This window comes from Oncorhynchus tshawytscha, linkage group LG25 (assembly GCF_018296145.1).
Source record: "Oncorhynchus tshawytscha isolate Ot180627B linkage group LG25, Otsh_v2.0, whole genome shotgun sequence".
NCBI classification, from domain to species: Eukaryota; Metazoa; Chordata; class Actinopteri; order Salmoniformes; family Salmonidae; genus Oncorhynchus; species Oncorhynchus tshawytscha.
In genome coordinates, this window is record NC_056453.1 from 26,565,902 (window position 1) to 26,590,947 (window position 25,046).

Sequence of the window (25,046 nt, forward strand, 5' to 3'; positions counted from 1 at the left end):
GCACTCTTTTTCCCAGGAGTCCACCCAGCCAGAACAACATTCCCTTGAAACAGGAAGGGAGGGCAATGTCCATATGTTGTCTTCACTCACAGGGATCCCAACAGTGCTTCAGCAGCTCAGTGACAAGGCAGGGACCACTGTTTGGAACAGGACTGTGAAACTATCCCAGAGGCCAGAGAAACTGTAATGAGCTGTAAAATGAAGACTGCCCACCCACCCCCAACACAGCAGCACAGACACTCAAGGGAGAGAACAGGGTTTATATCAAAGTCTAGCTTATTACAGAATGTTGTGGAAGAACAGGTGTTGAAAATGGGAGATGGTCACTGACTCACCTCACGGCTGGTATGTATGTCACAGGCAGGACAGCACATCTAGGTGTTGTATAATGCTTATACCGACACTAAAATAATTCCCATTTCAAATAAAATGTTATGTCCCATGCGCTGAAAGAACAGGTGTAGCCCTTACCGTGAAATTCTTACTTACAAGCCCCATAACCAACAATGCAGTTCAAGAAATAGAGTGAAGAAAATATTTATTTACTAAATAAACTAACTAAAATAAATAACACAATTAAATAACAATAACGAGGCTATATACAGGGGGTACCTGTACCAAGTCAATGTGCGGTGGTACAGGTTAGTCGAGGTAAATTTGTACATGTAGGTAGGGGTAAAGTGACTATGCATTGATAATAAACAGCGAGTAGCAGCAGTGTAAAAACAAAGGGAGGTGGGGGGGGTCAATGTATATAGTCCGGGTGGCCATTTGTTGAATTGTTCAGCAGTCTTACGGCTTGGGGGTAGAAGCTGTTAAGGAGCATGTTGGTCCTAGACTTGGTGCTCCGGTACCGCTTGCCGTGCATTAGCAGAGAGAACAGTCTATGACTTGGACTTGGGTGACTGGAGTCTTAGAATTTTTCTGGGGCCTTCCTCTGACACCATCTAGTATATAGGTCCTGGACGGCAGGAAGCTTCGCCCCCCAGTGATGTTCTGGGCCATTCGCAATACCCTCTATAGCGCCTTATGGTCAGATGCCGAGCAGTTGCCATACCAGGCCGTGATGCAACTGGTCAGGATGCTCTCAATGGTGCTGCTGTATAACTTTTTGAGGATCTGGGGACCCATGCCAAATATTTTCAGTCTCCTGAGGGGGAAAAGGTGTTGTCGTGGCCTCTTCACGACTGTCTTGGTGTTTTTGGACCATGATAGTTAGTTGGTGATGTGGACACCATGGAACTTGAAAGTATTGACCCGCTCCACTGCAGCCTCGTCGATGTTAATGGAGGCCTGTACAGCCCGCCTTTTCCTATAGTCCACAATCAGCTCCTTTGTCTTGCTCACATTGAGTGGCTTTGTCCTGGCAGTCTCTGACCTCCTCCCTATAGACTGTCTCATCGTTGTTGGTGATCAGGCCTACCACTTGTGTCGTCAGAAAACTTGATGGTGTTGGAGTCATGTTTGGCCACACAGTCGTGGATGAACAGGGAGTACAGGAGGGGACTAAGCACGCACCCCTGAGGGGCCCCAGTGTTGAGGATCAGCGTGGCAGATGTGTTGCTGCATACCCTTACCACCTGGAGACGGTCCGTCAGGAAGTCCAGGATCCAGTTGCAGAGGGAGGTGTTTATTCCCAGGGTCCCCTAGTGATGAGCTTTGTGGGCACGATGGTGTTGAATGCTCAGCTGTACAGTTTCCCCAATATTTATACGCATTTTTAACACCCTGAGGGATATTGTGTGTACTAAAAATGTATTTGATCATACAGCAGAGTACATTACAGTATATGTGGTATTCAGTTACATGGAGGTTACCGCTGAAGCCCAGCATTCAGGCCATAAGTTCTAAAACTGATACATGAATTAATTACACATTATCTGATACAGGCTGCAGGACTGAAGGGGTGAAGAGGCAACCAGTGCTGAACAAAACATCTGCAGTCTTCTGTGCTGAGGGGGGACCATGTGCGAAGCTTCGTAGTGAGTGTTGGCTGTGCAGCCGGTCACGTAACTCACTCAAGCATGTGGTGCAACTGGAGAGCAGCTGCAGCCAGCTGTTGGTCTGAAGCAGTGAGTGGTAAAAACTGGAGAACCCCTGTCTAGGTCCTATGTGGCCCTGACAATAACATACACAATCACACTAGTTTGCTGACTGCTACTCAGACGAGATTACAGAGATCAGAAGGTTGTCAATGCAGATTAATGTCCTAAAGGTCCTGTTCATCAACCAGAGTGCACTGTACCCGGGAAGGAGGGCTTTTCACCAGGCTTCTAGATTTGCTCAAGTGTGAAAATAATATTAATAAGTGTATCTACATTCACACAACATTGAGCTGGCTTGATAGATCATGACTGAACCAGACAGACTCAGGTCAGGTGTGGCACTGTCACACCAGGTCCAGCTCCAGGCATAAGCAACATAAAATTGCTAAAAGTTCTCTCCGCCCCATGGCAAAATGTGTAGAACAGCAGAAAACAAGCTTTAAAACTGCCACATTTTCTCTAAACCATGGCAAAATGTGTAGTATTGTAAGAAATTAACTTCGAAACTTGAATTCTCTCTCCGCCGTCAAGAGGGGGGCCCTCAACCAAATCTCACTTAGGGGCCCCAAATGGCTAGTGCCAGCCCTGTGACAAACAAAACATTTAACATAGCAGAGAGAGATGGAAATTAGTAACCTACACCCACACAGACACATCCCAGTCAACACCAAAGACATCAAAGGTAGAGCCACCAACACTTCAAACACCTCAATTATTAACTCTGTGGTTTATCATCAGTTTAGGCCTTATTCTGGAGTACGATATAACTGGTTAAAGATACCTCACTGGAACAAAACCAGCAAATGCCCTCCATTCATACACTCCCTTCTTTACTTCCCTCAAATGACACCCCTCCATTAACTGCTCCATTCCAGCCTGGTGAGACGGAACGGCGGTGAAAGGTGCCTACTGCATGGCCAGTCTCCACTTAAGTAGCTTGTCCACAGGGGCGAGGGCACTCTCCTTGTGGATGGGCAACAGGTGTGAGGCAGGTGCCCCGGCTTAAAGCCTTCTCTAGTCAAATATGCATGAGGAAGGTCCCATAACCATGCTGCTGTCTGCGCTCAGCCTGGTTTAACAGCCTGGCAACAAGAGAGGATCATTACATCCTGAGCCTATACCCACTCCAAGTCAAAACAGCAGAGGCCTTTTAATTTAAAAGCCCTAATGAGTTTGTATTTTCCATTGGCATGCCTGATTAATAATTGATACATAATAACAAGTGATCCAGCGTTTGTTTTGACTAGGGTTGCAAAATTCTATACATTTCCTGGTTTTCCCAAATCCCAGTTGGAGGATACCTGGAATAAGGAAGGTATGAGCAGGAAATACAGAATCTTCCAACCAGGATTTCTGGAAAACCGGGGAAAGTTCCTGGAATTTTGCAACACTAGTTTTGACCCAAGGGACAGAAGCAAGCCATATGAGAGATGTATGGGAGCCTAGCAGTGGCGTGTATTCATGGTTGCCAAGGGAAGACAGGTTTCACAAAATAATTGACCAAGAAAATATTAACAATTATGTATCTCTAGACTCTCTGTGCTTCATACTTTTCCAATTAATAGCCAATTAACATTGAGCTGAACTGAGTGAGCTCAACTGTGAATGGCCCTGGCACACCAATTTGTTTTTTTGAGATGTTGCATCTCATTGTATTGTCCTCTGGTGGCTAGCTAGCTAAAATTGGCCCTTTCCTAAATTAGCCATGGATGGAGATAGGGATTTGGACTTGTGGATTTAATTAATTCTCTATACTAGACAATGATTATAAACAGCAATTATGATCCAACCATAAATTCATACATTGTGCCCCTGGCCTGAGAGGACGGAAGTTGAACATGTAACTATGTAGTAGGCTAACGTTAACTAGCTGGCTCATCGTTGCCCATGAAAGGAAGTTAGGCTACCTGACTAGCTAGCCTAAGACAAAACCTAAAAGCGTGTACTGTATGATGGTCATAGACCGTTTCGGCAAAATGAAAGAAAGGATGGCATTGGCATTTCTCTACAAGTAGGGTGAGTCAACATGTTTTTTTTTAAATTATAATTATGGACACACACAGAGAGAAATTAATCAGTATCATGGACAGCTACATGATATATATAGCTTACGTTGATTGGAATACACTTTAAATATTTAAATAGTTTCAATATTTTAGTTGAAATGGTGCTGGAATAGTGGTAGCTCCTGATTTTTTTGTGACTTGCTGTAACTCTCTAGTGTTATAAAACAATAGTTTAGTAGTCTGAAAATGACGGAAACATTAACTTGATTGACCATGCTGTAGGTCATTTAACTGTTTGTTACATGCAATATCCTTTGTGGACTCTACCGGACAGATGTTGCTTTCCAGTTTTGTGATGAATCAAAGGTGTGGTTGAAAATATTCTGCCACCGTGTCTTCTTATTGTCTCTCCCTTCAGCCTATATACAGTATATGACAGTCTCAAGGCATAGGAACTAACAGGTTATAGAGCAAACAACGATATTATCACAACACATAGGTTGTGATATGCCATTTTTTTCCTGGCTTGGCTTCCCCAGTGATTGTACCGCTACTGGAGCAGAGGACACAGGAACGAGCAGAGTGGAGGTTCCCAGAACAAGCGAGGGTCAGACACAGCATTTTTATTCCAACTAGAGATATTGAAGGAAGCAAAAGGTGTCTCAACGATAGCTCTTGGCTTCCATCTAGTGGTAATTTCAGATAAAGTACAGCAACTTTTTACTGCACCCTTAAGACCAGCATGCATAAAAAACAGCATACTGCACATTTCCAGTATTCCTCTTCTAGCACCAATTTGATATATATATATATAATTTTTTTAAACTACTGGCTGATATACATTGCAAATAAGAGGGCAATTTACACAATTCTCATTGTTCAACAGACCAAGCCAGGCTTCAGTTGTTGAACGCTGTTATGTTTACTGACTGGGCTCTTCAAAATAAACACCGGCTGTTGAGTGGAACACTGCCCTTTTAATGCCAAGCGTTCACACGCGTATTGTTACAGTGTGGCTCGCTGCTGTACCCAACTGCCCATTGTACTCCACACCTTCACCTATCAGATGACAGGGACATGCATGCATCTGTCACTTAGTGTAGTCTACCTGGTCGCCACGTGGCAGCTGCTATACGACTTCACAGCATCACCTGGGCCCAAAGGGACAGTAAGAGGCAAACTGATCCCCTTTGACTCTCACCTAGACAGATGCTAAACAGGGCCATGCTCTCCAGGTGACTAATTGGTCGCTTTTAAGCCAGTCCTTGTCAAATATGCACGAGGAGCTATTGTGGTGCCTGCTGTATGTCTGGTTCTATTGACTATGGCCTTAGAAACTTCACATAACATGTTGTGGTTGATTTAGCATTCTATTGTAACTGTCACCTGAGAGGAATAGGCTGTAAATAAAGAATATTTTCTTTAATGAAACATCAGGGCAGTCATGGGTTATTAAAAAAATGTTTACTTCAGTGGCAATGACATTTCAAATCCAATTGTGACAAAGTAAATCCATATATACAGGATTACCAAACGTAGTCTTAATCAAAAGTACAAAAAGTATCTTTAAAATTGAGGATTAGCTTGTTGAGTTGATCACTGTCAGTAATCACATTCTATTTGTGTGCAGATTTAGATTTTTTGGGTGTTTTTATTCCTCCTTTTTTCTTAGGCGTTGAGAACTCCTTGATGCAACACTCACAAACCCAGCAACCTGAGGAGAAAAAACTGTGATGTTACATATTACAGTAGAGCCACATCAAACCAAAGGCTAAAAAATAGACTGCATTGTGGGATCCTTCAGACTAAAAGGCATCTGACAAAAAACAGCTATTTCTAACATTTGATTTCAACACTTAAAGCACTTTGACCACATTCCAAACATGAACTTTCGGATGTTTAATGTGCATCTATACTAACTATAGCAAATTGAGGTAACAAACAACCCTTATTGACTGCACAAAAAAAACTTAATTGGCAGTCTTCACCCCAAGCCAAAAAGTAGTTCAGTTGGCTAAGCAAATTAATAATGCTGTTTCACATAAAACCAGCTAAATTCAAATCACCACAAAACTCCATATGAGACTATAAAGAGAAAGTGAGAGAGTGCACGACAGAGTCCCTTCCTTCCATGAAATAATCACTGATCTAACACACGCATTGATAGGAGTAAGCAATGATTCCATCAAAGATTTCACCAAGGAAAGAAGTAATGAGGCATCCTTAAAGTATTTGAAAAGACCAATAGAGAGAGCCCACCTAGAGGGATGGAGTCTAGGCCCACGCAGAAGGTGTGGAAGCCCCGGTCACACTTGTCACAGAACATCATCTCCTCCTCGTGGTGGGGCTGCTCACACACCGTGCACGTCTTACACTCCATACACTGCCACGGGTAGGTCTTAATCAGGCCCACCAGCTCCTCACTCATATCCAGGCACGATGGGTGACCTGGGACACACACACATACACACACACAGGGCATCGCTCGCACCACAGCACTACTTCAAAACACACTGCATAATCCCAACTTGTGATCACGACTAGGCTAATCGAACTAAGTTATTTTGCTCATATTTTAGAAGCTTTATGTTCATTATGAACAATGCTATGTTGTAAATGAAAGCTAGTGTGATTTGTCAATTTTAATTTAAAAACAAAACAGAAGTTCCACTTACCACTGTTCTTACACTGTGAGCAGTGAATGAGAGCTTCTGGCTTTCCTTTCTTGTTGGACTCCTTACCCTTCTGGCAAATGCCACAAATAGCATTGGGTATGACCTTAGGCTGCAAGGGCAGAACAATGCTATCATTTTTAGCAACAAGCCCTAGTGCACCATGTGACAAAGGGCTTCTGAGCAACACACATACTGTACAATGTGTAAAAGCCTAAAAGGCCTCATAGGATGTGATATATATATATATATATACACACATTTATTTTCACTCGCAATCGATCCAAACTTGTTAGGTGCTTCTTATTTCACCCCCTCAAATAAGAATGACTAAAAAAAGCATTTTGTCTAATTTTGAGAACCTCCCACATCAAATCTTTGCTTGTAGTCATCACTTATATATAGTCGTGGGTCAAGAGCTCCAAAAGGCAAAAACCAAGAGGTCAAGTTGATTTAAGAGTAAGTTGGATGTGCCATGCTGTCCCCCATCAGCGCTCATAGCAGGTTAAACACTTCAATGTCCCTCCTAAGGAGACTGAGGTGTTTCCACCCATTGTTAACCCACATTTATAAAAAGGCAGTTAGCCAAAGACATTTCTGACAGAAGGAAAACTCCTCTTTCACTGCAGATATATATTTCTTTACAGGACCTCAGTCTCTGTGCTGCTAACACAATCAAAACATCTCTGTACAGTCTATTTGTTTGAAATCTTTATTTCAATGGTTAACTGTGTCTAAATACTGACATATCAAACGTTTTCCTACATAAAAAGTACTGGACTAGATAAGAGCAGTTAAAGCCTTTCTAAGAAACAAACAACGAAATGTGGGAGGGGGAATCGGAGATTAGAGACACACAGTTAAGTTAATAAAGGACATAGCTAATTGAATACAAGAGGTCTTCACAGAAAGAGTGCCAGCTAAACTAGGAGAACAAAAATTTATCCAAAGGAAGGTATGACAATCAAAGGGACACCTTTATGCCATTGCACTCAAATCAAACATGTAAGACACATTAAATTCTGAGAGTGAGAAGTATACAAATTGAGATTTGAAGGATCAACATAAACTGTACCTACTTAGGTGCGCAGTCTGCACAAATATTGGGAATGTGTGCAATCAATTGGGAGGATACAGCCCATGAGTATGAAGTACGCTGTGTGTTCATGAAAATATCACCTATTTTCAAAAAGTCAACCCGCTTGGTGTTGCCATCCTGAAAATGTTTCATTTGACTGGTGCAAAACATAAGAAAAGGTTATACATTTTCTGTTGGGCTTCAGATGGCTACCCCTGCAGTGTAGTGCCAACACAAGCAATTTATACCATTACGATTATGAAAATAATAATTTCTTGTAGTCCCTGAACTCTACCTTGCATTAAAATTATAATAAAGTAAACTTTAATGCCATGTTTTCTATGGCAACATTAATAGGTTGAGTACATTTTTTTGCAAGTATTGTATCTGTATTGGCTTCAGTCTTAATTTAATGAGCGCCGATATTGGAAAGTTATTGTTAAATTACAACACATCTATGACGCATTACATACTAACAATAAAGCGAGGGTAAGTAGACAAAGGTTTTACAAAGTTTGGTTTAAAAGTGTGGTGTGGAAACATGCTGATTGGAAACATAACAGACAAATCCATCCCTGTGGAAAGTTATGAGCTCTCCACATCAATCAATGACCAAATCCTGATGTATGATATGGTGTTTGTAGTGTAGTAATATGTAATACTAGTCATGCCATGACAAGCTATGTATATTTGTGCTGACTGCTCTTGCTGTCGGTTTTGGCAAACTAAATTTGATCAATTCTGCCATGTTGCCCTTGCAGTAAAACCGATGAGAGTAAATTGCCAGAAGGTAGATCATGTTGATCCCGGAAATGCCATTCTCTTATCAAATAATTTAAACTTAACACAACAATAACTTTCAGAGGCAACCGAAAGTAAAAAAGCCAACATATAGAATGTGTATTAACAGGCCTCTGACACAATGACATTGTGTTCTCCAGTCTCATAATAAACAAAGAACAGTCTGTAAGGTTATATCAAACAACCGTTATAGAATAACGGCACAAGAATACTGGTTTAAAAGCATACTAATATACACAGACATAATTTTAATAATAAAACTTTTAAACACTCAAGTATTAACGTAATTTTAGTGCTACTACTAAATAAAATGTATGCATCTTATAAAGTATGTATCATAAGAAATATGTTTAAAAACAATGAATCTAGCAGCCAAATATACTGTAACTGGTCTCTTGTCTTAATTAGTGTGTTGCCAAGTACACAGAAGAGAGGTATATTAAGACATTCAAATAGGGTAAAAAATGTACAAGTCTTTAAGACCAATCAAAAGTGCAGTGAAGAACAAGTCCTAGATGTGACAGAACTACTCCAAAATGTTATTGCTCATTAATTTCTGATACGGAACCATCAGTGTATTACCATACGGTTGGTATAGAACCATCACTGTTTTAAAGAGACTTTCCAGAAGATTTGCATACTTTTTAGCCAGTAGTTCTGAAAGTAACGCTGAAGAACCAGAACGGTTCCCCTAAAATTGCTTACATGCAGTACGTCATTGCTCGCTGTGTCACCGAGTAGTTGGGCCCGCCCTGCAACCTCATTGGATAACGCTGGGCATGCCTGGGCCAGCCGCCTTCTTCTCACTGTGCAACTCGTCAATGTGCATCTTGCTAGCTGTCACTCAAATGGCAAAGGGCTGAAGCAGACTGGCTGGAACACTAATTGCTATGGGGCTTGCCCACGTGGGCCAAGCTTGCATTGCTCAAAACACAGCTTCCAGAAAACAGTTGTTTTCAAACTAGGGATTTTGTGGCTGATTGAGGTAAGACAATAATTCTGCTCATAGACTATGCATGTATGAACTACACATTGCCACATCCAGCCCAAAGCGGGAGGTTTAAAAAGAATACTTAAGTAGTCGCCAAATATCCGGAACGTCTCTTTAACCATATGGTTGGTACACAACCAAACTGGACCAAGTGGAAGAGGGAAGGCAGAGTGTTGCCCCAAGAGAGAACTATTGCCACCTGGTGGAGTGTGTGTGTTAGGAGTGACAGGGCCAGAAATCGGGGTTGGGACAAAGGAGGGTCTCTCTACTGAAAGTGCTGAAGAAGCTGGAAGAGGTGCCGGAGTAGGGGAAAGGGAAAAGAAGTGCTGTTGGAGAAAGTCAGGGGCTTTTTTCTTCTACCTTGTACCCAGGGACAGATTTGTGTTGGTTGAGACGTGGGGTGGCATCTTTAGCCGGGGTGGCAGTCCTGTCCTTGGCCTTGCCCTTTGACTGCACTCCACTGTCCTGACTGTCCCCATCTGAGGTGTTTCCAGATGAGCTGTCCTGTAAACACAATTCAGTTCTTACTATTCAAGCAAGCTGCCAAGAAGTTTACATAGTCAACCTACAAAGCATCTCTAGGCATTTACAGGTAATAAAATACAACATGTCATTGCATCTCAAGCTCTGAAATCAAGTGAAGCGTGTACAAAGAGTTCCAGAATCCAGGTCCTTACTGAATTTTTCTTGCCCTCTTCTCCCTTGTTTTCATCTGCATCATCCGAGTCCCCATCACTGTCCAGGGCAGGCAGCTCCGGGTCAAGGGGGGGCTCGAACAGGGCTGTGTTCAGGGGCAAGTAGCGCAGCTCATTGGGAGAGTACCTGCATCAAACACAGGAACATCAATTTATCAGCTATTCAAATATCTTTAGAGGTCAGGACCTCATTAATGAAGACTAGTTTTTTGGTTAGTGACCCATACCTTTTGTAATAGTCCTGGAACTGCCCAGGGATGAGGGCCACTGGATAGGGTCCAGTCTTGGTTCTCTCTGGAGGAAGAACTTTATACCTCCCTTGGGGTACTTGGATAATCTGTTCGAAAGTTGCATTTGAAACACACTTCAATTACACGTTCAAATTCACACAAATAAGTCTTACAGTTTACCAATGTACCGATATACTGTATCTACTCAAACATGAACACGCGGGAGTTCTTATGAACACATACAAAATATGTATGACTACTAAGCCTCTGTTTATTGAAGGTATTAACGTACATGTGTCTGAAGGTCAAAATATGCCCTTCTCTCTTCCATCCTTTCCCGGTTGAAGTTACTGTTGAACTCTGCAGCTTTCTTGGCAGCTTTCTTTATGTACTCTGGCACTTTACTGGCTTCAACCTTCTGAGGGTTTTGTTGCTGCATTTTCTAGGATATAAAAATGTAATGTTACCACACAACATATAGAATAACCATGTCAACCGTTAATGTACTGTGAGTGAAAATATAATCTGGGAATTTAAGTCAAAGGCTGTTGTAACATATATTCACACTCCCTTTTTTCATCCACACCAAAGCTATAAAAAAGTGTCAATGTTGCGGAGCATACCAACATTAGTAATACTCTCTGAACTGAGAGTACTTACAGAGTACTCTTTTGCTATCCTCTGACGCTCCCTCTCTTGGAGAATGACAGAATACTCAGCATGTTTGCCCGGGTACTCCTTGATCATTAAATCAATGACTTCATCACTTCGTAAAGCAGTCAAACCTGGAAAAAGAGATTCACAATTACTTAATGTATACAGTTTCAAGGTAAGGAGTGGCCTAATTCTCCAAAACAACTATTGGGATGGCTTTGGCCCTGATTGGTCTATGTCACACTCCAAGCTCATCCTGGTTACGCAACAATTACATGTTTCTAAGTTCTCACCCAAGGTGCACTGTGTCTCGGTGATGACATTTTGCTCCCTCAGATATAGCTTCTCCTTGTGGGAGAGGTCTCTCCTTTCCAAATCTAAAATAATAATATATTGGATAATTAAAAATAGTAGGCTACTCCAGCCGGAGACAACATTACATACATTAAAAAAAGACAAAGCCTGAAGGCTTATTTCCATTGATGGTCCTTTGTAGCTCAGTTGGTTGAACATGCACTTGTAACACCAGGGTAGTGGGTGTATTAATGTATACATGCATGACTAAGTTGCTTTGGATAAAAGCATCTGCTAAATGGCATTTATTATTAAGGTAAGGCATGGTTAGCCAGAGAGTGACTAGTTGAACATCAGTATAGTCTACAGATAGCCTAGTTATAGCCCAATCATCAAATTTACACACAATGATCCTATACCATATATGCCAAACGTTCAGCCACATCACCTGGATATTTTCGCTTGAATGAAGTCACTCCCAGATATTCACTGACTTGTTCTTGCAACATATAGTACTCCCCACTGCCATCTGAGGGCCACCTGTACTCAGTCAGATTTTCTGCCGAGAAGTATGTGGGCCTGGGGAAACACATGTACGACTGAAAGGTTAAGAGCAGGGTAAAGTCTTATGTTATTAGACACAGAGGCTGCGATTAGACCGGTCCAATTCTGATATTTCTTCTCTGATATTTCTTTCACTAATTAAGTCTTTGACCAATCAGATCAGCTCTGAAGAGATTGATCAAAAAAACAATTAGTGAAAAAGAAGAAGATCAGAATTGGGCTGCCTGTGTAAAAACAGCCTAACTGTTTGTTAACAAAGATTGGGTGTGGTCTATTAGGAAGTAGTGATGCAAATATGTCTATCTACACCTTCAGATACGACCTTACAAACATACCCAAGTTCCTGACTGGAGGTGTCGCAACTTCTGGAACTGTCGCCTGAACCCATGCGCCGCCTTTTTGGAGCTTGACTGCCATCATTGGAAACTTCCTCAATGTCATCCTAAAAATACAGTTAGGATACACAGTTAGGATACACAAAACACCTGAACTATTACTTGTTGAAGTTAATAGCTCTCTCCAGAATTAAAGTTTGTTGGCCACTGAACAACAATGTTAACGCAACATGTAGTGTTGGTCCCAAGTTCCTTGAGCTGAAATAAAAGATTGCAGAAATGCTCCATACGCAGAAAAAACTTATTTCTCTCAAATGTTGTGCACAAATTGCTTACATCCCTGTTAGTGAGCATTTCTTCTTTTCCAAGATAGTCCACTCTAAAATGTGCAGTTGTGACAACACGATGTCAAGTACAGTGTCTCAAGTTGAGGGAGTGTGCAATTGGCATGCTGACTGCAGGAATGTCCACCAGAGCTATTGCCAGAGAATTTAATGTTAATTTCTCTTCCTATAAGCCACCACAAACATTGTTTTAGAAAAATTGGCAGTACGTCCAACTGGCCTCACAACCTACTGTAAGTCGTTCTGGATAAGAGCGTCTGCTAAATGACGAAAAAATTTTTTTAAATGACGTAAAAAGCAAGCCTAGAGTTAACGCATTCATAGATGCCAACTATAGGGCCTACAGAAAGTATTCGCACCCCTTGAATTTTTCCACATGTTGTTGTGTTGGAGTCTGAATTTAAAATTGATTAAATGTAGATGTGTTATTGGCCTACACACAATACCCCATAATATCAAAGTGGAATTATGTTTTTGGAAATGTGTACAAATGAATTAAAAATGAAAAGCTGAAATGTCTTGATCAATAACTATTCCAACACCTTTGTTATGGCAAGCCTTACTAAGTTCAGGAGTAAAAATGTGCTTAACAAGTCACATATGTTGCATGGACTCACCGTATGCAATAATAATGTTTACCATGATTTTTTTTATGACTACTTCATCTCTGTCCCCACACATACAATTATCTCTAAAGGTCCCTCAGTCGAGCAGTGAATTTCAAACAGATTCAACCACAAAGACCAGGGAGGTTTTCCAATGCCTTGCAAATGTCACCTATTGGTAGATGGGTACATTTTTAAAAAGCAGACATTGAATATCCCTTTGAGCATGGTGAAGTTATTAATTACACTTTGGATGGTGTATCAATACACCTAGTCACTACAAAGATACAGGCCTTCTAACTCAGTTTCCGGAGAAGAAGGAAACCACTCAGGGATGTCACCATGAGGCCAATGGTGACTTTAAAACAGTTACAGAGTTTAATGGCTGTGATAAGAGAAAACTGAGGATGGATCAACAACATTGTAGTTTCTCCACAATACTAACCTAAATGACAGAGTGAAAAGAAGGAAGGACATGAATCATGCTTGCAATAAGGCACGAAAGTAAAACTGCAAAAAAATATGGCAAAGAAATGAACTTCATGTCCTGAATACAAAGTGTTGTTTGGGGCAAATCCAACACAACACATTACTGAGCCCCACTCTTCATATTTTCAGGCACGGTGGTGGCTGTATCATGTTATCGGTATGCTTGTGATCGGCAAGGACTGAGGAGTTTAGTATAAAAATTAAACGTAGGAGCTAAGCACAGGCAATATCCTAGAGGAAAACCTGGTTTAGTCTGTTTTCCAACATACACATGGAGACAAATTAACCTTTCAGCAGGACAATAACCTAAAACACAAGGCCAAATATACACTGGAGTTGCTTACCAAGACAACATTGAAAGTTCCTGAGTGGCCTACTTACAGTTTTGACTGAAATCCACTTGAAAACCTATGGCAAGACTGATACAATCCAGGTGTGCAAACTGCAAAGCTTAGACTCACCTAGAAAGACTCACTGCTGTAATTGCTGCCAAAGGTGACTAACATGTATTGACTCAGACATGTGAATACTTATGCAAATTAGATATATTTCTGTATTTTCTTTTCAATCAATTTGAAGAAAAAAAAGCTCAAAACATGTTTTCTTTGTCATTAAGGGGTATTCTGTGTAGATAGGTGAGAGAAAAAAACATTATTAATTTTGAATTCGGGCTGTAACAACAAAATGTGCAATAATTCAAGGAGTATGAATACCTTCTGAAGGCACTGTACTTATCTATTGATGATAGTATGTTCGTGCCGAAGGTGTTTTGTCAAGAGCCCCGATGCTTGTTCTAAACGTTAACACGCATATTTCGCGGTACAGTTTTGTAAACAGAAGGAACAGATCTTTCTGATCAGCAAGAAATATATATATATATTTTTTTTAAACGGTTAAATTACTACACACTAAGAGTGTGAACGTTAAAATGTCAAAACATTTAAACAAAATTGGAATCCTTAACATTAAAGAAAAATCCCAAACCCTTTTTATGGCAGTGTAGTTACCACAAAACAATTCTGTGTTATAGCCTAACTAGACAATAGGCTATTATGTCTGGGGAAAGTTCTGTAATTTAAATAGAATTTTAGGCTACTTTGGTGAATTTGCGAGGCATGCAAGATAGATTACCAATGCATATGCACACTTTTTTTCTGCTTGCCCACTCCTCGCTCTCCCTAGCCTGGGGCATATTCATTACACAGATTTGGTTGCAAAATGTTTCTTAAACGAAAGCAAACTGAATGAAACGGCGAGGGAGAGACCTACCTGCATTTGTCCAATAGAAACTCTCATTTTAGTTGCAAATTGTTTTGCAACTGTTTCAGTCTTGCCAACTAAATCAGACTCCTCCGTTCCAAAACTACTGAATCTTAAGAGTCGATCCCATACGGCATCTAATCTTCAGTTGACGTAAAAGGAGGAATCAATTACTTTGGCGTCGACTGTACATGACTACGTCATCGTCGTTAACAGTTGGAAAAATTTAAAAGAAAGGCGAGAGATAGCAGCAATGTCCTGTATGGTAACACTTTGAGAAGTTAAATGACAAGGAAATGTGAACTTTGCGAGGTGGAATTGAGGTACAGTAATGGAAGTACAGTTGCAATGCCATATCATCTGAAAAGGAACGCACCATGAGACCCAACCCGTTGCTGGCAGAAGCGCAGCTGCATTGTGAATGCACATGGAATTTCCATGTTGCGGCACTTGTTTGCGAAAAACACAGGTTACGATCCAAACACTTAACCTCTCTTGGGTAGGGGGCAGTATTTTCACGTCCGGATGAAAAGCATGCCCAAAGTAAACTGCCTGTTACTCAGGTCCAGAAGCTAGGATATGCATAGAATGGTAGATTTGGACAGAAAACACTAAAGTTTCTAAAACTGTTAAAATGATGTCTGTGAGTATAACAGAACTGATATGGCAGGAGAAACCCCGAGGACAAACCATCCACAAAAAAAAAAAAATCAAAAAAAAAATTCAGCCTACCACTGTTTCCAATGGATGTCATATTTATTATGAGACGAAGTCCTCCCAGATTGCAGTTCCTAGGGCTTCCACTAGATGTCAACAGTCTTTAGAAAGAGTTTCAGGCTGGTTTTTGGAAAAATGAGCTAGAAGTTGTAGTTTTTCTAAGTGGATCCCATTTTGACTGTAGTGTTTCCATGCACATGGGTGAAAGCGCGTTCTTTGTTATTTATCTCCGGTAATGAACATAATACTTTGTCTTAAATTTGATCGTTTAGTTACCTATTAGGGTACCTGAGGATTGATTATAAACGTTGTTTGACTTGTTTGGATAAGTTTATTGGTAACGTTTGGGATTCATTTTGTATGCATTTTGAAGGAGGGAAACCGGTGGATTATTGAATGAAGCGTGCAAGCTAAACTGAGTTTATATGGATATAAAGAAGGACTTTAACGAACAAAAGGACAATTTGTGAAGTAACTGGGACCTTTTGGAGTGCCAACAGAAGATCTTCAGAGGTAAGGCATTTATTATATCACTATTTCTGACTTTCGTGTCGCACCTGCCTGGTTGAAAAATGTTTTTCATGTTTTTGTATGTGGGGCGCTGTCCTCAGATAATCGCATGGTGTGCTTTCCACGCAAAGCCTTTTTGAAATCGGATACAGCGGCCGAATTAACAAGTAGTTAAGCTTTATTTTTATGTATAATACTTGTATTTTCATGAATGTTAAATATTTATACATCTGTAATTTGAAATTCGCGCTCTGCAATTTCACCGGATGTTGGCCAGGTGGGACACTACCATCCCACCTGCCCATATTAAGACACACCCTATCCCATCAGCCATCAAATGAAGTAGACAATTTATTTATCAACACAGGACGTACATGTAGGATCACAAGTATATATAAATAATATACAAAGGACAAAAGGGCTAGGGTGTACAATATCACATTACACAAGGACCTTAAGGAACATCCAGTTGAAGTCAGAAGTTTACATACACTTAGGTTGGAGTCATTAAAACTCATTTTTCAACCACTACACAAATTTCTTGTTAACAAACTATAGTTTTGGCAAGTCGGTTAGGACATCTACTTTGTGCATGACAAAAGCAATTTTTCCAATAATTGTTTACAGACAGATTATTTCACTTAATCACAATTCCAGTTGGTCAGAAGTTTACATACACTAAGTTGACTGTGTCTTTAAACAGCTTGGAAAATTGCAGAAAATGATGCAATGGCTTTAGAAACTTCTGATAGACTAATTGACATAATTTGAGTCAATTGGAGGTGTACCTGTGGATGTATTTCAAGGCCTACCTTCAAATTCAGTGCCTCTTTGCCTGACATAATGGAAAATCAAAATAAATCAGCCAAGACCTCAGGAAAAAAATGGTCTGGTTCATCCTTGGGAGCAATTTCCAAACGCCTGAAGGAACCACGTTCATCTTTACAAACAATAGTACGCAAGTATAAACACCATGGGACCACGCAGCTGTCATACCGCTCAGGAAGGAGACGCGTTTGGTCTCCTAGAGATTCATGTACTTTGATGCGAAAGGTGCAAATCAATCCCAGAACAACAGCAAAGGACCTTGTGAAGATGCTGGAGGAAACAGGTACAAAAGTATATCCATAGTAAAAACCAGTCCTAAATCGACATAACCTGAAACGCCGCTCAGCAAGGAAGAAGCCACTGCTCCAAAACCGCCATTAAAAAGCTAGACTATGGTTTGCAACTGCACATGGGGACAAAGATCGTACTTTTTAAAGAAATGTCCTCTGGTATGATGAAACAAAAATGTAACTGTTTGGCCATAATGACCATCGTTAGGTTTGGAGGAAAAAGGGGGAGGCTTGCAAGCCGAAGAACACCATCCCAACCGTGAAGCACGGGGGTGACAGCATCATGGTGCAAGTGGATGAACTGCTGCACTTCACAAAATAGATGGCATCATGAGGAAGGAACATTATGTGGATATATTGAAGCAACATCACAAGACATCAGTCAGGAAGTTAAAGCTTGGTCGCAAATGGGTCTTCCAAATGGACAATGACCCCAAGCATTCTTCCAAAGTTGTGGCAAAATGGCTTAAGGACAACAAAGCCAAGGTATTGGAGTGGCCATCGCAAAGTCCTGACTTCAATCCTATAGAAAATTTGTGGCAGAACTGAAAAATCGTGTGCGAGCAAGGAGGCCTACAATCACACAGTCTGACAGCCATGAGTTCACATTTATTAATGTTAAGATATAGACCAGACACTTTGGAAAAGGATTGTATCACATTGATCGATATGGGAATTTGGTAAGCCTCTTTCAGAAAAAGTGTCATATCATCAGCCAGCTGGATTATAATAATTTCTTTGCCAGCTATGGAAATACCTTGTACAGGACTATTATTTAAAGAATAAATAATAAGAATAATAAGAAGTTGGGTGATTAATAAAAACAGATACAGATTGGACAGCTCTGCCTAATTCCTCTCTTTAACTCAAATCTAGGTAAGGTGCCATATTTCAATTTGATAGTGCTGTTACCATTTGTATACGGTAGTCTTAATAACCTTACAGAAAAAAAGCCACATTTCTCAAGGGAGTGGAAGAGGAACTGATGCTGTACTGTGTCAAATGCTTTATAAAAAATCTTTAAATAATATGAAGCTAACCTCGGTTATTAGGTCTGAGTAGTCAAGTATGTCTAATACGTGATATTGTTAGAAATATTTATGTTCCTCATAAAGGCACGGTTTCATCAATGATTGCATCCAGGACTTCTTTAATTATTTTTGCAAGTAGTAAGGCTAATATCTTATAGTCATTATTAAGAAGACAAATTGGACACCAGTTATCGATGAGCAGCACTTCTTTTTTAGGCTTAGGTGTCAGTGTTATTGACCCTTGACTCATTGTAGAAGGGAGAACATTGTTTAGAGAGTATTAAAAACACACTTCAAAAAGGAAATCTACTTGTTCAGAAAATAATATGTAAAATTCTGAAGTAATTCCATCTACACCTGGTGATTTATTGTTCTTAGATGTTTGATAAACTCTAATCTCTTCAACTTTGATGGGTTCATCACACTGTTTAGATTCTGTATCACTGATAGTGAACATTATTCAGTCAAAAAACATCTGTGGATTCCTGGTAGTACGAAGAGCTATACAATTTCCTGTTAAAATTGCTACAGTATTTAGCATAACACCATCCATGTTTAACTTATGGATAGTGTTATTTGTAGAGTGAAATTTCTCAACTCTAAAGAAATAGGATGAATTCTGTTCTCCCTCAATCTATTTTTTCCTAGATCTAATAAAGGCTCCTGCTTTTTATCTCTCTATATATATTATCCAGTTTATTTTGTAACTCAATCAGTTCCATCTTCTCCCCCGAGGGGCTGGCTGGGGACCTCTGAGAAAGGGAAGTTATCTTAATGATCACCTTTTGCTCCTCAGCTCTTCTGATCTCAGCAAGATTATGACCATATTTTCTAAGGTATTTGGAAAACTAAAATGTAAAGAGCTCTCAGTTCTTGCAATAAGATAAGTCCCTCTGTAGCCATTGATTTAGCTTCTTCTGAGTATTTTTTACGAGAGTTAAAATTTAGCAAGCCTCTAGACTTCTGATCCGTAGTAATGGTTATGCCTAAATATGTAAGTTCTTCTTTCACTGGAATACCATAATATGAAGGTGTCACACAATCTTTGACAGCCATGAGCTCTTCTGGTCTTAGCCAGATTACGACCATATTTTCTAAGGTATTTGGAAAACTCAAATTTAAAGAGCTCTCAGTTCTTGCAATAAGACAAGTCCCTTTGTAGCCAATGATTTAGCTTCTTCTTAGTTTTTTTTAATGAGAGTTCAAATCTAGTCAAATTTGCAATAAGATTTTTCTTCACAAGCCCTTTCCCAAAAGTGTGAAAGCAGATCTTTTACCTCAAAATATCATTATTTAATAACAAGCCATTTAGCTTCCAGTAGGATGCTCTACCAAGGTCAGTATCAGGGGTAAATATTTTGAAATCAATGTAAATGGCCCTATGGTCTGTGTGGAGTTGTACAAATATTTGTAGTAACACACTCACTATCAATACATTTGGATATAAGCCAAAAATCTATTCTGGACTGTCTGGAGCGGTTTTGTTACTCCAAATGATCTGTCGGCCGGAAACCATCGCTCGCCCTGTATCAGTAAGATCAAACTTTTCCACAAAGTATTAAACCCAAATTCTGACTGGTTGTCCTACCTGGTGGCCATCTATCAGTTGAATTATCTATAGTAAATGTTCAAGTCCCCTCCTATCAATAATAACAAATTGGGAAATTTAGATAACCAATGAAGTATATATTTCTCTATAGATTCAAGCAACTCAGTCTCATTTTTGGTGATGTACCCATAGAAGTTTACAGTAATGAGCGTAATGTCATTGTAACTGATCATAAGACAAATAAAGTGACCAAAGGGGCACATTCCGAGTGTAGAGTATTACCACCAAAGGTATTTTTAATTGTAGTGACACCAGCGGAGCGTTCAGATCCATGGGAGAGCCAAATACCGTTGCCCCACTGTGACCTCCAGAGGCTGGCATTGGCAGAAATTGAGTGAGACTCAAATCTGTTCGAAATGGTTTAGCAAATAAAAATAAGGCCTTGTGCTTCACATTGTTTTGTAACCCCCTAGCATTAAGAGAAACTATAGACAAAGACAAAACAAAAGATTATTTAAAAGTAAACTGTAGGATGAGTCAAAAACATAGGAGCAGTGAAGGTAAGCGATAAGGAACCAAGATTTGCACCATTTAAGTCAAATTAAAGTGAAAATATCTTATACCATAAACTCTGAGCTAGCATTTCTGTAGAATCTGGCAGTGAAGAGGATGATTATACCCCTTGGTCTTGAATCATTTTGCGGTTGCTTCTTGCCGAGGCGATGCACAACGTCGATGATATCACCAACTCGTTCTTCTCTGCAGGCATAACTGCTTGGCAGATAACCTCCTGTAGCACATCCTCAATCCCCACATTTGGCATGCCGTAAAGTCTCAGGTTCCATCTTCTTGTGTATTGTTCCAGATCAGTGAGACTATGGTAGACCTTGTTATTCTTTTCCACAACTTTTTCAACTTCTGCCACTAATTTTCACATCATTCAAACTCCAGTCTTTTTCAAGCCTTGGATAACCATGTTGTTCGCGCCTACCATTTTCTCAATGGCATCAGACATGGAGTTGATGAGTAAGGAGAGGGTAGCCACGATGTCAGAGTTCATGTTGGGCTATTTTGGAGGCTGGAGGTTAGCGTAGAGTAACCGGTGAAGAGGGGAATTCATCATCTTCAACAGCATTCGAAAGCATGAGATTATCCATAGGGCAAGCGTATTTATGGCAGTTGTCTATAAGCACATTCCTCGCTTGTTGACTAGCAATAGAACTGATAGCTTTTTCCTTTCTTTTTCTGTCACATGGACACGCCGAAATAAATGATCCAATTATTATTCCAGTCCCAGGAAAGTTCTTATATCTTGAACAATCTTTCTGAAGTTTGTTGCGGAGCTCGGTAAAAAAAGCCTCTGTTCAAGCCGCAATCTTGGCCTCCCACCTTAAGTGGACACTTCTGATGACGTATCATGACGTCTGACGAGTATACACTTGCAGGGCAAGGGAGGAAGGAATGATTTTTAAATGGACCGGAAATGTGTCTCTCGTTCATGCCGCGATGATTGAGTTTTCAGCCACCGGTAGCATGTGGGTGCTTTTTATATGCACTACAGTCAATAATGAGTGCATGTCTACTTATATAATTATTAATATAGACCTACTGTATGATAGCTAGCATATTAATTAGCTAACTAACGTTAGCCTCCCTAGCTTGAACTTCTGAAGAAGGAAAATATTTTATTTCTACAATTTGCAAAAGATAAACAAAAACATACGAGACGTTTGTGCCGTCATGTGCATTAGTAGCACAATTTCAAACTTATTTGCATTCATTTTTACTTACACTTGTATGGTGACTTCTCCATTGATGTTGTTTTTACGACTTTTCTTAGCGGATGTACAAATCGTCACACATTGAATTATGGGGAGTTTCAGGCCCAGAGTGAACATAATCGTACACTCGCAAAGCCAACTAAAAATTTGAGGACTGAGGGGCTTATGTTGCAAACTTCCCTTGCTTGGCTAATAATTTGGACCACCCTCCAAGATGGCGTAAGGCAAGAGTAATTGGGCGAGGGTGTGTCTTTTACATTTTTGGACCGCGGCCACAGACTGAAGACGGATACCACTACATGTTCTAATTAGCCATCTGCGTCTCTGAACATCTGTTTGTGTAATCGGAAGACTAATGCCACAAACCTGTTGTCACTGAAAAATACTGTTGGCTGCAACTGTGTTAAAACTAGTTAACAGTAAGTGTATATTTAGCTTTCGTGAAATTATTTTTATGTGATATGAAAGTAAAGGGCTTTATATTTTTAGAACTGTACCGCAATTGAGAATGCATTCTCGTTTAGATGGTATTTATCAATTATGGCTTATAAAGCCCAATCGCCTCGAAGCAGAACACATAAGGTCCTTGGACTATAAGGAGTAAAATTAGGCTCATGTGGTCCATTATTGGGTAAGCCTGTGGAGGCTGCTGAGGGGAGGTCGGCTCATAATGGCTGGGATGAAGCAAATGGAATGGCACCAACATGCGTTAGGTGTTTTGATACCATTTCCACTCTAGCCATTTCCACGAGCCCGTCCTCCCCAATTAAGGCAAAACCAACCTCCTGTGGCTAGCCTTGAGGTAGGCCTAGTCCCAATTGTGACGATGCCCTCCATTGCCTGTGCAGCATAGCCACGCACGTTTACATAGAACGTCCCTTGTATGTAGCGAATGTTGAATAAAAATTGAACTTACTCTGACGATTGTCCTTGGGGTTGGTCCTTCAACTGGTTGAAATTTAGAACAAAATAACGACAGGAAATAATTATTAAACCGACTCCAAAACGCAGGTCTCTGTGTGGCAATCAAGAATTTGTTTGGTCATGACCCAGAGAAAGTGCACAAGACAGAAGTATGCATTCATACTCTCCCAAGTCTTGCAGGTGTTTACATGGTTTTGCACATGTGCCAGGTGATAAACATTAATGGCAGTACCAGCGCTCTAAAAAGTCAGATAAATAATACTTTCCTCTGGATATTATATATAGGTCTTGTGCATTGGGGAGAAAAGGGGGTAAAAGTAAAAAAAAAATATATATTTTTTTACTTTTACCCCCTTTTCTCCCCAATGTTCGTGACAGCCAATTGGTAGTCAGTCTTGTCCCATCTCTGCAAATCCTCTACGAACTCGGGAGAGGCGAAGGTCGAGAGTCATGTGTCCTCCGAAACACGACCCTGCCAAGCCGCACTGTTTCTTGACACGCTGCTCGCTTAACCTGGAAGCCATCCACACCAATGTGTCGGAAGAAAAACCGTCCAACTGGAGACTGACGTCATCTTGCCACAAGGAGTCGCTAGAGCGCGATGGGACAAGGAAATCCCCACCGGCCAAACCCTCCCCTAACCCGGACGACGCTGGGCCAATTGTGCGCCGCCTCATTGGTCTACCAGTCACGGCCGGCTTTGGCACAGCCTGGGATCGAACCCAGGGCAGTAGCCTTAGACTACTGCGCCACTCGGGAGGCCCTCCTATTAATATTTTGTCTCCAATTTTGACCATCTGAAGGACCAACCGCACAGACAACTGCTCGAGTAAGGTCAAATGCAATTGTATTCAACATTCTGGATTATAAGGATTTTTTGCAGGGCTTTGTTTCAGATAGTAACGTTATACCAATAATTGGTATCACAGTCAGATCCGAGTGGCGCAGTGGTCTAAGCCACTGCATCTCGGCGTATAATTGGCCCAGCGTCGTCCGGGTTTGGCCGGTGTAGGCCGTCATTGTAAATAATAATTTGTTCTTAAACGGACTTGCCTAGTTAAATAAAGGTTCAATAAAATGTTTTAACGACAACGAGCATTCGACTTGGACTGAAGTCTAATGACACACACGATGTAAACAAAAACAATGATATACTGGCACACTATGCTAGCTAAGCAAGTTAGTTAGCTAACGGTATGGATAACTAAGTAGTAATGTTAGTCGTTTGCTAACAACGACAAGTTACAACATATCGACCCTCCAACAGTAACATAGCTAACAACTATCTACAGTACAAGTGGCCTGCGTTCAACAACGCTGAATAAAACTAGTAGCTAACCTGGCCTACCACTATTAAATAGTCATTTGTAAATATTTCTCACGTTGCTAACTAGCGAAACGGCGGTAGGTTTGATGACAACAAAGGAGTTGGAGGTTGATGTGTTGTCGTTAGCGCGCACCGGCTTAGCATGTTGTCTTAAACACATTATTAGCATGTTTGGCCAGCAATGTGTATATTCTGTTACGTTTTATTTGCCAAGTTTACCTTTATAGACTGGGCTCCCGGGGTTGCAGGGTTGCTATCGCAAGGTCTGGGTGGGAGAACTGTAGCCATGTTTAGCGGCGGCTAGCTAGTTTCAGAGATGCACACTAGGCGAATAATGTTACCGACTGGAAACAGACACGGAACACATGTTCCACAAACAAATGTTCCTCAAATAATGTCCAACTCTAACCACTGATAATGCAACTGGTTGGTTGTTTCGCAACAAAACCGAAGTGTGTGCAACTGTGGGGCGAAGCAGAAGTGATTGGTTTACATTGTTGACAACATGTTAACTGTATTTCGTCTTCAAAGTTTACTAAAAACATAAATATTTGCACAATTAGCAATTGTCTCTCAAATATATCGTTACAGTGGTTAGCTAGCTAGTGCATTTTAGCATTCACCCGAAATCATTCATAACCCCTCAACAAGACATGATGCAAGAACAAGATTAAACTAGCTCAAACGAGTCACTTAAAATAACCCAAGTGAAAGTTCTTGTCATTGTTGGTAGCTGTCTGGCCATCCAGAATTACAACAACTCACGGATTTCTTCCCCACGGAAGCTTGCGCATCGTTTTTGTGACATTGTCAGCTAACACATCTACAGTCATGGCCAAACGTTTTGAGAATGACCGAAATATTAATTTCCAAAAAATGTTTGCTTGCTTCAGTGTCTTTAGATATTTTTGTCAGATGTTACTATGGAATACTGAAGTATAATTACAATAATTTCATACGTGTCAAATGCTTTCATTGACAATTGCATGAAGTTGATGCAGAGTCAATATTTGCCGTGTTGACCCT

General features: G+C 40.5%; 1 protein-coding gene across 3 annotated transcripts; it reads right to left on the reverse strand.

The window, feature by feature from the left end:
- Positions 1-5,500: 5,500 nt before the first annotated feature.
- Positions 5,501-24,804, reverse strand: phf10 (PHD finger protein 10). Of its 3 annotated transcripts, none has more exons than XM_042306185.1 (12): positions 24,786-24,804; positions 12,366-12,472; positions 11,915-12,045; positions 11,466-11,549; positions 11,179-11,303; positions 10,811-10,960; positions 10,516-10,625; positions 10,271-10,415; positions 9,954-10,097; positions 6,727-6,835; positions 6,311-6,499; positions 5,501-5,765 (listed from the first exon to the last, which is right to left on the reverse strand). In XM_042306185.1, the coding sequence occupies exons 2-12, from the start codon at positions 12,416-12,418 to the stop codon at positions 5,668-5,670; spliced, it is 1,338 nt and encodes a 445-aa protein (XP_042162119.1). In that variant the 5' UTR covers positions 12,419-12,472; positions 24,786-24,804; the 3' UTR covers positions 5,501-5,667. The 3 variants fall into 3 exon arrangements, with proteins under 3 accessions (XP_042162119.1, XP_024243901.1, XP_024243902.1); XM_024388133.2 differs by lacking the exon at positions 24,786-24,804 and adding an exon at positions 24,240-24,402; XM_024388134.2 differs by lacking the exons at positions 11,466-11,549; positions 24,786-24,804 and adding an exon at positions 24,240-24,405.
- Between the last annotated feature and the right edge of the window lie 242 nt (positions 24,805-25,046).

Bases quoted from the DNA above. Each gene is read 5' to 3' on its own strand.
- phf10 (XM_024388133.2), bottom strand. From the start codon at position 24,308: ATGGCTACAGTTCTCCCACCCAGACCTTGCGATAGCAACCCTGCAACC. The intron at 10,961-11,178 runs GTAAGTACTCTC...TTTATATCCTAG, and splicing joins GGATAGCAAAAGAGTACTCT to AAAATGCAGCAACAAAACCC. The intron at 6,500-6,726 runs GTAAGTGGAACT...TGTGTGTCCCAG, and splicing joins CTCACAGTGTAAGAACAGTG to GTCACCCATCGTGCCTGGAT.